Source organism: Bos grunniens, chromosome 14 (assembly GCF_055505025.1).
Source record: "Bos grunniens cultivar Pamir isolate PY7600 chromosome 14, Bosgru_T2T1.0, whole genome shotgun sequence".
NCBI lineage: Eukaryota > Metazoa > Chordata > Mammalia > Artiodactyla > Bovidae > Bos > Bos grunniens.
Genome location: NC_141178.1, coordinates 16,805,569 through 16,819,152, shown reverse-complemented (window position 1 = coordinate 16,819,152; position 13,584 = coordinate 16,805,569). Strand labels below are relative to the sequence as shown.

At 39.1% G+C, this 13,584-nt stretch overlaps 1 protein-coding gene across 3 annotated transcripts in view; it reads left to right on the top strand.

The window, feature by feature from the left end:
* The window catches only part of STK3 (serine/threonine kinase 3), a 309,842-nt gene that overhangs the window by 37,662 nt on the left and 258,596 nt on the right, over positions 1-13,584 (top strand). For all 3 annotated transcript variants that reach the window (XM_086336068.1, XM_086336067.1, XM_086336066.1), the window contains exons 2-3: positions 1,137-1,217; positions 4,088-4,216. In XM_086336068.1, the coding sequence (XP_086192194.1) occupies positions 1,137-1,217; positions 4,088-4,216 (210 nt within the window). The remainder of the gene's footprint in view (positions 1-1,136; positions 1,218-4,087; positions 4,217-13,584) is intronic.

Genomic DNA, 13,584 nt, shown 5'->3' with positions numbered 1-13,584 from the left:
TTTTACCTAATATATTGGCTGAAATCCAAATATTTCTAAATACAGACTTTAATATATCTATCTAGATATAGAGTTTAGTACTCTGTAGGTGGAATTGTGGGAAAAGAAGATTTCTCATGTAATACTGGTAGGAAAGTAAATTGGTGTAAGCCCCCCAGAGGGCAATTTGCTGGTGTCAATTAATATACATATATATTGATATAATGTACAACTGTAGTAGATAAATATACCATAATATAATCAATCAGCAATTTTAAGAATATATAGTTATTATAATAGTGATTTTATTATGTTATTAAATTTATATTATGAAATACGGTTATGCTTATAGTATATGTACTTACTTATCATTATGTATACTTCTATATGGTCTTCCCTGGTGGGTCAGTGATAAAGAATCCGCCTGCAATGCAGGAGACACGGATTCTGGGTCAGGAAGATCCATTGTAGGAGGGCATTGCAAACCCCCTCCAGTGTTCTTGGACAGAGGAAACTGGCGGGCTATGCTCCATAGGGTCATAAAGAGTCGAGCATGACTGAAGCGACTGAGCCACACACACAGACACACACACACGTCTATATTTTGTGTGTTTATATATTTTCTTGCTCTCACAGTTTCACGTTTGGGAATTTATCCTAAAGATACACAAGCACATGTATGAGCTGACTTACCTGTAAGCTTATTTATTGCAGTGTTTATAATAGCAAAAGGGAACCTAGATATCTATAAGTGAAGGATTGCTGAGAAAAAAGAAAAGAATGAAGATGCTGTCTATGAATTTATGTTGTAGAGATATCCAACAAAGATTTTATGTTGTTACGTAAAAACATCAAAGTATGTGACAGCGTGGGTAAAACAGTATATATACAGCGTGTGTATAAAATGCTATATTGTGTGTTAAAAAGGGGGAGAAATAGAAATATTTTTATAAAGGTTTCACAGGAAGGTAATAAAAGCGCTTATTCTTTGAGGTGTTTCTGGGAAAATTAAGAACAGGAGTTGCAAGGAGACTGTATACTGTATACTTTTTTTGTATTTTTGAGTTTTGAACCATCTGAATATATTGTCTCTTAAAATTTTTAAATGTATAAGAGATCTTAACAGAAAATGCTTTTTCTTTTGTTTTTCTCATTAGTAAGCTAAAAAAGCTGAGTGAAGACAGTTTGACTAAGCAGCCTGAAGAAGTTTTTGATGTATTAGAGAAACTGGGAGAAGGGTAAGTACAAAAAATACAAAAGTAGAATTTAGATAATGACAGAACAGTTATAACGTCCCATGTAAGATTAGTCCTTCACTAGAGTATATTTGACTGAATTCAACAGTAAATGTACAGAGGGAATGTAACAATACCTGAACATAGCAAAGGTCATATATGACAAGCCCAAGCTAGCATCATACTCCATAATGAAAAACCAAAAGTATAGGAGAACTTCCAAGATAATAAAGGCATAAAACACAAAACAGGTTAGATCAGTAAGAACAGGGAAAAGGAAATAGAGAAAACAAAAATATAAAATAGTAAGATAAATTTAAGTTAGAAGGAATAAAGTGAAATGTATTTTTCACTAAATATCAGTTCTCCCATAGACAGACTATTAGGGTCAATTAAAATGCAAAACTTAGCTATATGCTGTTTATAAGAGCCTGTGTAACACAAAGGGTGGACATATAATGGTATTTCCTATTAGAGACATCAGATAAGAAAGAGGTAATCATATCAAAAAAGAAAGCACAAATGGCAATGTTTATATCAGGTAAATTAAAGTTAAAAGATCATAAGTGAGTAAAGAGGAGTTAATATTCAGATAAAGAATGAAGAGGGATATTAGGTAATGATATGAAAGAGAACTCACAGTGAAACATAGTAAGACCTGGTGATGTTGTGAATTGAGTGTGTTGTAATTCAGCTTCTGGCAAGATTAGATGTTGGGTTGCAGAAGTCTCAGTCCTGGACATATAAGAAATAAGATTTTCTTTGAAGCGTTCAGAAGTTTTCTGGCTCTCTCAGTCTTGGCCTGGGAATTTAAGCCCTGAGCTTGTTATATTTGTTTTATGACTTTTCCAGCTTAGTCAGGAGCAGCCATTCCATTCTGCAGTTTTTGTACTCTTATTTTCACTGTAACATTCAATTGATTCAGGTACTTGATCTTCTAAAGCTTTCTCTAGACTCCAGGAACTAAGGATAATAATTTAAATAATTATTTTGCCATCAGATACCTTAGTCTCAGTGTTCTTCTTGTCCCTTGCATTGAAGTCATTACCATCTTTAAATCTAAGAAAGAACTAATCCAAGATTCCCATTTCTTAAGATTCTTTCCTTTGGAACCACTTCCTTGGAACCACTTCCTTCCCCAAAACTATTGGTAGCAGATCATGGTTAGGAAAAGAAAGGTTACTCTATGAACTCCAGGTATAAAGAGTTTATTATGAAATTTGGAGCTCAAATGACTTGTGGAAAGGCCAGGGCTGCAAAGGTTATGGACTGTCACTGAAGCTCAGAGAAGCTAGTGCTGAAGATCTCAGTTTGAAGCACTGAAGTGGTGTTTCTCAAAAGCTCACATGGGCTCTGCTGGAATCCCTAAGAATCATTTAGATGCTCCCACCAACTCTCTTTGGAGCAGCAGCAGTGTGGTGGTTATCAAGAGGCTCAGCCGGAAGCCACTGTGTATCTGATATTGGGTCAGGCATCTGCTGCAGCTGTATTTGAAAAGTGATGGTCTTTCCTCAGCTTTTTGCCATTCAGATTTCATGAATGTTCTTCTCATTGCCAGACTCTTAACTGGGATCCATTCAGGGAAGGGAAATCTGGGAAATGTGGTTCCCAGTTTTCTTTTGTAGTAACAGAAAGACCTTAGAAGAGACTGATGGTGTTGCTTAATTGGCAGTAGTTAATCTAGCTCTGAGTCTAGACTAGCTTTTGAGGGGCAATACACACACACACACAGACACACACACACATATATATATGTGTGTGTGTGTGTGTTTGTATATATATATATATGGCTTCAAAGGGGGAGATACAGATTTCCCTTGCTCTCTGAAAGTAGAGCATTCTTATGAAACCTTTAGTAAGTTGAAACGTTGTAACGCAAAGAAAGGCTTCCCTGGTGGCTCAAATGATAATCTGCCTGCAACGCAAAAGACGCAGGTTTGATCTATGGGTCAGAAGATCCCCTGGAGAAAGGGAATGGCTACCCACTCCAGTATTTTTGCCTGGAGAATCCATGGACAGAGGAGCTGAAGCAGATACATTACAACACATCTTGCTAACAGTTACGCAAAATAAATTGTGAGATAAAGCACAGATCCTCTCAGACAAAGCTCAGAGATATGGTGGCTTGATGCTGAGTGTAGTTCTAGGAATGAGCTTGGTGGGGCCACTGTTGCTGCTCATGGTACTTTCTCCCTCTCTAATGGCTCCTGCAAAAATAAATGTTGAATGCTGTTTTTGTTTTCACCTTTTTTTATAAAAGTGTAAATCCTCTTCGAAATTCATCTGGTTAGTGAAACAGGTGTTAATCCAGGCCTTTTGTAAAAATGAAGGGGCGTAAAGCGAACTTTTGAAAAGTGGGTTTACCTGTATATGTGCGTGTGTGTAAACTAGGACTATATACACACACACACATATACATACAAACCCATGGTGAAGGTTTCAGTTACCCCTAAGCAGTCTGGGCAGGTGTGGGACTCTGATATTTTGCGGGTGATTTTGCTTAAGGTGAGATCAGCCTTTTCTCCTAACATGAGATTTTGGCTGTTTTTATTCTATATTCCATTCTTTTAACTTCCATTTATATATCTTCTTAATGCTGCACTTGTTTGACAAACCGTAAGTCTATTTCTTTCATTCATAAGAAACACAGCACATCTTTTTCTATTAATTTGGTGATTTTAATGAATTTTAAGTCTATAATTGAAGCATTAAAGCTAAGATATAATTCACTTTTAAAATTTGTTTCCTTTGATTTGTCACCATTGAGTAGTATTTTAAATTAGAAAAGACTACATGTGAAGACTCAGACTCTTTCTCTAATAGTTATGGTGTTTGAAGGGAAAAAAATAAAGGAATGTCTTGGTTTCTTTTAGGTCTTATGGAAGTGTATTTAAAGCAATACATAAGGAATCTGGTCAAGTTGTGGCAATTAAACAAGTACCTGTTGAGTCAGATCTTCAGGAAATAATCAAAGAAATTTCCATAATGCAGCAATGTGACAGGTATGAAGAGATTTTATTTCTTTATTTACCTTCATTTTGATAAGTTTTGCTAGTCATGTACAATAAAATGTATTCTTTGGTCATTTTAGTTTTTTCTTCTGACTTCCCATCACAAGTAAGACTGATCTTTTAAGAAAGATGAGAATAGCTTTGTTGGGTTGTCTTAGGACTTTCAGTTCTAAGCAGAAATAGTATTATAAAGCAATATGTGGTGATAGAATATACTCGAGCACTTTTCTCATTTTCAGGAAAAATTTACAGGTGAAAATTAGCTTCTCATATTAAGGAGAAATTTTTTAACAATCCTTTTGCTGTGATTTGTTTTAAATAATTAAAAACACTTCTGGAGGAGGTTGCCAATAGATGGGGAAAAATGGAAACAGTGACAGACTGCTTTCCTGGGCTCCAGAATCACTGTGGATGTTGACTGCAGCCATGAAATTAAAAGATGCTTGCTTCTTGGAAGAAAAGCTATGACAAACCTACACAGTGAATTGAAAAACAGAGCCATCACTTTGCCATCAAAGGTCTGTATAGTCAAAGCTTTGGTTTTTCCAGTGGTCATGTATGGATATGAGAATTGGACCATAAGAACGCTCAGTGCTGAAGAACTGAAGCTTTTGAATTGTGGTGCTGGAGAAGACTCTTAAGAGGCCCTTCGACAGCAAGGAGATCAAACCAGTCAATCCTAAAAGAAACCAACCCTGAATATTCATTAGAAGGACTGATGCTGAAGCTGAAGCTCAATATTTTGGCCTCCTGATGTGAAGAACTGACTCATTGGAAAGCATCCTGATGCTGGGAAAGATTGAAGGCAGGAGAAAAAGGGGATGACAGAGGATGAGATGGTTGGATGGCATCACTGACTCAAGGGACATGAGTTTGAGCTAACTCCGGGAGATAGTGAAAGACAGGGAAGCTTGGTGTGCTGCAGTCCATGGGGTTGCAAAGAGTCAGACACAACTGAGCGACTAAACAACAAAAATTAAAAGTCATGTTTTATGTAACTTTCATTTATTCAACTGACATTTACTGGACAACCCTAGTGTGCCAGGTACTGTCACAGGATCTAGGAATACCAAGGAAACTAAGACATTGTTTTTCTTCTTGAGGAGCTGGTAATCTGGTTGGGAAGACAGATACTTAAGTGAATAGCTATAGTACAGCACAGTCATTGTGCATGTGAGATGTGAGAACAAGGAGGGAGGGCACCTACCTCAGCTAGGAGTCAGGAAGTCTGGAATGCTGAGGAGGTGTAAGTCTGGTGAAGAAATGGAGCAGTGAGAGAATTCAGAGAATTAAAAGTAGAAAGGTGAAAAACAGCTCACTGTTCGGTGCTGTTTTGATAGGGTTTAGAATTACTGGGTGGAAAGTAGGAGACAGAGATTGGTCTGAAATGAGTTTGGATAGGTAAATGGAACTGACCATGAAGCTGACCTGTTAAGTAGCCTGGCTTTTCCTAAGGGATGCAGAGTCTATAGTTAATCGAAGAGGGAATTGTTCTCCCTGTATAAAAGGTCTCTAGGTAGGGTTAGCCACCTAGCACGTGGTCTTTGGTCTCATGCTTATTACCTCATAGTTACAGGAGGGCTGCTTCAGCTCCAGCCTTTTATCTACATTCCAGACAGGAGAAAGATGAGAAGAAGCAGGAAAGGGCTTCCCCAGAAACCCTCAGCTTATATTTTATTCATCAGAATTGCATCACATGGTGACTTAGAGCTGGTGAACTTAGAGGAGTCTAGACACATTGTCACCTTTAATCAAATCATTGGGCCCTATTAGTAAGAGATGTATAGAAAACTTCCTTTTCTAAAGGTATATAAAATCCATATATTATAAGCTCTTTGGGTAATGAAGTGACTGAATAATTCTAGAGGAACTTTGTTGCTTAGATCTGTTCAATTTTGCTCTTCTTTATTGTATGCTGTATATTTAGATCATATTACATATTTTTCATCAAGGCCATGTAAAGTGGTTATAGAAAAAACATACATTCCTCAGTTACCCAATCAAAAATATAATTTGAGAATTTTTCCAGACCTTGCTATTTATTTGATAACTTCATAAGAATGTGGCTCCCATAGTTTGATGTAGATAAGGAAAGACTGGACGTAGTGTAGTGATGGGTCCTTCAGTTGTTTAATATTTGCATGTAACTCTGATTATTTTATTGTAATGATTAAAAATAGTTCAGTTTCTAGTGTTGTTCTTTAGAGATTTTAACTGAGTGTGGTCTAGGGAAAAGCAGTGTCTCAGATATTACCTATTATACATCTCCTCCCCTAATCTTTGTGCATCTTGATGCCTATCAGGTCTTATTCAGATTTCTGCAGCAACTTCCTGTGTTCACTTTGTCTTTCATTTTTGCCTGCTCCAGCCTGTTTCCCTCCTGAAGTTAGAGTCTTCTTTCTCAAATGCACACCTAATCAAGCCATTCCCTGTTTAAAACCCTTCAGTGGCTCCTCATTGCTTGGCTGAATCCAGTCTCCTAAAGGATGGCCTGCAAGGTCCTGCGTATCTGGCCAGTGCTTGTGCTTCCTCTCTTGTACCTGAGTTTTGCTTTTAAGCACCTGTTTACTTGCATTCTGTCACCTGACTCTTAAATTCTTTTGAGTTTGGGGTGATGTCTTACTAAGTGCCCTTGGATCCTGCCACATAGTAGCTACTAAAGTATTGACCGGTATTAACTAATTCCCATCTCGATGACTCAACTGGAATATCCAGAAGCAACTTTAATTTAATATTCTAGAACCAAATTTTTAATTGTTGAAGAAAAACCTTTCAGGTCCCTATTTTGTTAATGATATCATCATCTAGTTAGTTTTTCAAAACAGAACTCATCTGTTTTTCTTATACCTCTGCTGACACTAATACTTGTAGTGTCTCCTTCTGAAATGTCTTCACTATCTTTATCCTTTCTTCATTCCTTGAGAGAAGGAACCATATTTCTTAGCACACGTTATAGTACCTCGCACTGTACTTTCTGTTTAGTGAATGTGAATAAATATGTATGGATAAGAAGAATGTGAAAGAGCACTGTAGGTTGAGGGAACCCTAGGGAAATTTGATATTTGTTCCTGTTATGTACTTTAAACTACTAAGTGGAAAAAAAAAATAATGAATTAAAGGGGTAGGAAGTGTTAGTTGCTCAGTGTCCGACTCTTTTCAGCCCCCACCAGGCTTCTCTGTCTGTGGGATTTCTCAGGCAAGAATACTGGAGCAGGTTGCCAATCTCTTCTCCAAGGGATCGTCCGAACCCAGGGATCGAGCCTGGGTCTCCTGCATTGCAGTTGGATTCTTTAACATCTGAGCCACCGGTGAAGCCCAAAGGGGTAGAAAAAGTAAACAAATTCTAGAAATTTTGTACCACTTTATAGCAGAACACTTTGCAAATAGTAAGTACTTGTCAAAGAATTTGTTGAATGAAATGGTGAAACAGATCATGATATTAGGTTGATGCAAATGTAATTGCAGTTTTGGAACGTGAGTTTTAAATAATTGTAACTAGGCTTAAACACATTTACTGATCAAAATAGAAACCATTACAATCAACACATTTTTGCCAGTGAGAAATAAGTTTGTTTATTCCTGTAGCATGAAAATTCATGCTTTGGGATTCGAGGAACTCTTGGAAAGAATTTTCTGTCTTCTGCTGATTGTGGAAGCATTCATTTTTCCTGCAAAAAATTGTCAGAGATGCTTCAAGAAGTGGTAGTCAGTTGGCTGAGAGTTCAGGTGAATATGATGGATGAGGCAAAGTTTGTAACCCAATTCGTTCAACTTTTGACATGTTGGTTGTGCAGCGTGTGGTCTGGTGTCGTCGAGAAGAATTGGGCCCCTTCTGTTGAGCAGTGATGGCAGTAGGTGGGCAGTTTTCTGTGCATCACATTGATTTACTGAGCATACTTCTCAGATGTAATGGTATTGCTGGGATTCAGAAAGCTGTAGTGGATCAAATGGGCAGCTGACCACCAAACAGTGACCATGATCTTTTTTTGATGCAAGTTTGGCTTTGGAAAGTGCTTTGGAGCTTCTTCTTGGTCATGCCACTGAACTGGTTGTTGCACAAAATCCACTTTCGTTGCAGGTCACAATCTGATTGAAAAATGGCTTGTCGTTGCATAGAATAAGAGAAGACAGCACTTGAGAATGACAATTTGTTTGATTTTCAGTCAGTTCAGGAGGTACCCACTTACCAAGTTTTTTCACCTTTCTAATTTACCTCAAATGCCAAATGACCGTAGAATGATTGACACTGAGTTCTTTGGCAACCTCTCCTGTAGTTGTAAGAGGGTCAGCTTAGATGGTCCTCTCAGTTGGTCGTTGTCAACTTCAGATGGCCAGCTACTGCGCTCCTCATCTTCAAGGCTCTTGTCTCCTTTGCAAAACTTCCTGAACCACCACTGCACTGTACGTTCATTAGCAGTTCCTTGGCCAAATGCATTGTTGGTGTTGTGAGTTGTCTCTGCTGCTTTACTACCCATTTTGAACTTGAATAAGAAAATTACTCGAATTTGCTTTTTGTCTAACATTTCCGTAGTCTAAAATAAATATTAAATAAGCAGCAAGTAATGTCATTCTGTCATTTTTGAGATTGCATCCAAGTGCTGTATTTTGGACTCTTGTTGACTATGATGGCTGCTTCATTTCTTCTAAGGGATTCTTGCCCACAGTAGTAGATATAATGGTCATCTGAGTTAAATTCACCCATTCCAGTCCATTTGAGTTCACTGATTCCTAGAATGTCGACATTCACTCTTGCCGTCTCTTGCTTGACCACTCCCAATTTGCCTTGATTCATGGACCTGACATTCCAGGTTCCTGTGCAGTATTGTTCTTTACAGCATCGGACTTTACTTCCATCACTAGTCACATCCACAGCTGGGTGTTGTTTTTGCTTTGGCTCTGTCTCTTCATTCTTTATGGAGTTATTTCTCCACTGATTTCTAGTAGCATACTGGGCACCTACCGACCTGGGGAGTTCATCTTTCAGTGTCCTATCTTTTTGCATTTTCATACTGTTCATGGGGTTCTCAAAGCAAGAATACTGAAGTGGTTTGCTTTTCCCTTCTCCAGTGGACCACATTTTGTTAGAACTCTCCACCATGACCCATCTATCTTGGGTGGCCCTACACGCGTGGCCCATAGTTTCATTGAGTTAGACGAGGCCGTGGTCCATGTGATCATTGGTTAGTTTCCTGTGATTGTGGTTTTCAGTCTGTCTGCCCTGTGACAGAGAAGGGTAGGAGGCTTATGGAAACTTCCTGATGGGAGAGACTGACTGAGAGGGAAATTGGGTCATGTTCTGATGGGTGGGGCCATGTTCAGTTCAGTTCAGTTCAGTCGCTCAGTCGTGTCCTATTCTTTGCGATCCCATGAATCGCAGCACACCAGGCCTCCCTGTCCATCACCCAACTCCTGGAGTTCACTCAAACTCACATCCATAGAATCAGTGATGCCATCCAGCCATCTCATCGTCTGTCATCCCCTTCTCCTCCTGCCCCCAATCCCTCCCAGCATCAGAGTCTTTTCCAATGAGTCAGCTCTTTGCATCAGGTGGCCAAAGTACTGGAGTTTCAGCTTTAGCATCATTCCTTCCAAAGAAATCCCAGGGCTGGTCTCCTTCAGAATGGACTGGTTGGATCTCCTTGCAGTCCAAGGGACTCTCAAGAGTCTTCTCCAACACCACAGTTCAAAAGCATCAATTCTTTGGCACTCAGCTTTCTTCACAGTCCAACTCCCACATCCATACATGACCACAGGAAAAACCATAGCCTTGACTAGATGGACCTTTGTTGGCAAAGTAATGTCTCTGCTTTTGAGTATGCTGCCTAGGTTGGTCATAACTTTCCTTCCAAGGAGTAAGCGTCTTTTAATTTCATGGCTGCAGTCACCATCTACAGTGATTTTGGAGCCCCCAAAAATAAAGTCTGACACTGTTTCCACTGTTTCCCCCATCTATTTCCCATGAAGTGATGGGCCAGGATGCCATGATCTTTGTTTTCTGAATGTTGAGCTTTAAGCCAACTTTTTCATTCTCCTCTTTCACTTTCATCAAGAGGCTTTTTAGTTCCTCTTCACTTTCTGCCATAAGGGTGGTGTCATCTGCATATCTGAGGTTATTGATAGTTCTCCCGGCAGTCTTGATTCCAGCTTGTGTTTCTTCCAGTCCAGCGTTTCTCATGATGTACTCTGCATAGAAGTTAAATAAGCAGGGTGACAATATACAGCCTTGACGTACTCCTTTTCCTATTTGGAGCCAGTCTGTTGTTCCATGTCCAGTTCTAACTGTTGCTTCCTGACCTGCATACAGGTTTCTCAAGAGGCAGGTCAGGTGGTCTGGTATTCCCATCTCTTTCAGAATTTTCCACAGTTTATTGTGATCCACACAGTCAAAGGCTTTGGCATAGTCAATAAAGCAGAAATAGATGTTTTTCTGGAACTCTCTTGCTTTCGATGATCCAGCGGATGTTGGCAATTTGATCTCTGGTTCCTCTGCCTTTTCTAAAACCAGCTTGAACATCAGGAAGTTCACGGTTCACGTATTGCTGAAGCCTGGCTTGGAGAATTTTGAGCATTACTTTACTAGCGTGTGAGATGAGTGCAATTGTGCAGTAGTTTGAGCATTCTTTGGCATTGCCTTTCTTTGGGATTGGAATGAAAACTGACCTTTTCTATGTTCAGTACATCTTTAATCCAATTTTCTGTTGATGGGTGGGGCTGTGTTCCCTCCCCGTTATTTACCTGGGGCCAAACTATGGTGGAGGTCATGAAGATAATGGTGACCTCCATTGATGCACTGCTGCAATCAGTACCCCCAGCCCTGTAGCAGGTCACTGCCAATTCACGCCTCTGCCGGAGACTCCTGGACACTTATGGGCAAGTCTGGGTCAGTCTCTTGTGGGGTCACTGCTCCTTTCTCTTGGGTCTTGCTGTGCACAAGTTTCTTTTTGTGCCTGCCGAGAATTTGTCTCCCAGTCCTGTGTAAGTTCTGGCAGCTCTATGGTGGGGTTAATGGTGACCTCCTCCAAGAGGGCTTATGCCACACCCAGGTCTGCTGCACCCAGAGAATGACAGAATGGTCTCTGTTTTCTTCCAAGGCAAACCATTCAATATCACAGTAATCCAAGTCTATGCCCCAACCAGTAATGCTGAAGAAGCTGAAGTTGAAAGGTTCTATGAAGACCTACAAGACCTAGAACTAACACCCATAAAAGAAATCCTTTTCATTATAGGGAACTGGAACCCAAAAGAGGAAGTCAAGAAACATCTGGAGTAACAGGCAAATTTGGTCTTGGAATACAGAATGAGGCAGGGCAAAATCTAATAGAGTTTTGCCAAGTGAATGCGCTGGTCATTGCAAACACCCTCTTCCAACAACACAAGAGAAGACTCTACACATGGACATCACCAGATGGTCAATACAGAAATCAGATTCTTTGCAGCCAAAGATGGAGAAGTTCTATACAGTCAGCAAAAACAAGACCGGGAGCTGACTGTGGCACAGACCATGAACTCCTTATTTGCAAATTCAGACTTAAATTGAAGAAAGTAGGGAAAATCACTAGACCGTTCAGGTATGACCTAAATCAAATCCCTTATGATTATACAGTGGAAGTGAGAAATAGATTCAAGGGGTTAGATCTGATAGACAGAGTGCCTGATGAGCTATGGACAGAGGTTTGTAACATTGTATAGGAGGCAGGGATCAAGACCATCCCTTGATCAAAGGAATGAAATGAATTACAAGGAAAAGAAATGCAAAAAGGCAAAATGGTTGTCTGAAGAGGCCTTACAAATAACTGAGAAAAGAAGAGAAGCTAAAGGCAAAGGATAAAAGGAAAGATATACCCATTTGAATGCAGAGTTCCAAAGAAGAGCAAGGAGAGATAAGAAAGCCTTCCTCAGTGATCAGTGCAAAGAAATAGAGGAAAACAATAGAATGGGAAAGACTAGACATCTCCTCAAGAAAATTAGAGATAGCAAGGGAACATTTCATGCAAAGATGGGCTCAATAAAGGACAGAAATGGTATGGACCTAACAGAAGCAGAAGATATTAAGAAGAGGTGGCAAGAATACACAGAAGAACTATACAAAAAAGATCTTCACAAACCGCATAATCACGATGATGTGATTACCAACCTAGAGCCAGACATCCTGGAATATGAAGTCAAGTGGTCCTTAGGAAGCATCACTACAAACAAAGCTAGTCGAGGTGTTGGAATTCCAGTTGAGCTATTTCAAATCCTAAAAGTTGATGCTGTGAAAGTGCTGCACTCAATATGCCAGCAAATCTGGAAAACTCAGCAGTGGCCACAGAACTGGAAAAGATCAGTTTTCATTCCAATCCCAAAGAAAGGCAATGCGAAAGAATGTTCAAACTGTCACACAATTGTACTCATCTCACACGCTAGTAAAGTAATGCTCAAAATTCTCCAAGCCAGGCTTAAGCAATATGTGAACCGTGAACTTCCAGATGTTCAAGCTGGATTTAGAAATGGCAGAGAAACCAGAGATCCAATTGCCAACATCACTTTCACTTTCAATAAGTCATTAGCAAAAAAGAAAAAAAAGTGAGAAATGCACATTAAAATAATGTATAACATAATCACATTTAAGAATGTATTCCAGTATGAAACAGCAAAGTTCAACAATGTAAAATCACAATTACTTTTGAACCAACCTAATAAAAGTGGATTCCATCTTCTAGATTTCAGTTTTACATTCATATTGAACGTATAAAATAGTGAAGAGGCAAAAAAGTTGGTTAGTTAAAGGATCCTAAAAGTGCTAAAGGATAAGGTGAGTGAAAAACTGGGAAATGGTGGGAGCAGGCATTACATTTTAGCTACTACTTACTTAGTGTTAATGCAGATGTGTTATTGAGAATTGGTATAAAAATGATTTGGATGAAAACAGTATAAATTGAAAAATGCCCACATAAAATAGTAGAATTTCAGCTAGAGAAAATGAGATTTGTAGTTTTGAAACTGATATATTTTCTTAAGTCTATGCAGCTATTTGGGCATTTGGCAAATTGTCTTGCTTTCTACACTGTAAAAAGAGACCAGAGGATGTTTTAAATTTTTTTTCATTTTAGTGCATACTCAACATGTATTCAATACAGCTTTTTGGTATAAATATTTAGGGGAACCCATCTGCATTGTTTATGGCTGAATCTTTTGTCTAGTCCAGTGCTTGCTTGACACAGAATAGGTATTTAGTAAGTATTTGTTGAATGTGTAAATCATCGAACGTTGGTGCTTGACTAAACCTCTGTAGGTATATTTTCGAGTTTTTCCTATGTATTCTTCTCTAAGGATGTGCTTCTAGGGGTATTTTCCTCAAACAGTGAAGAATCAAGCAG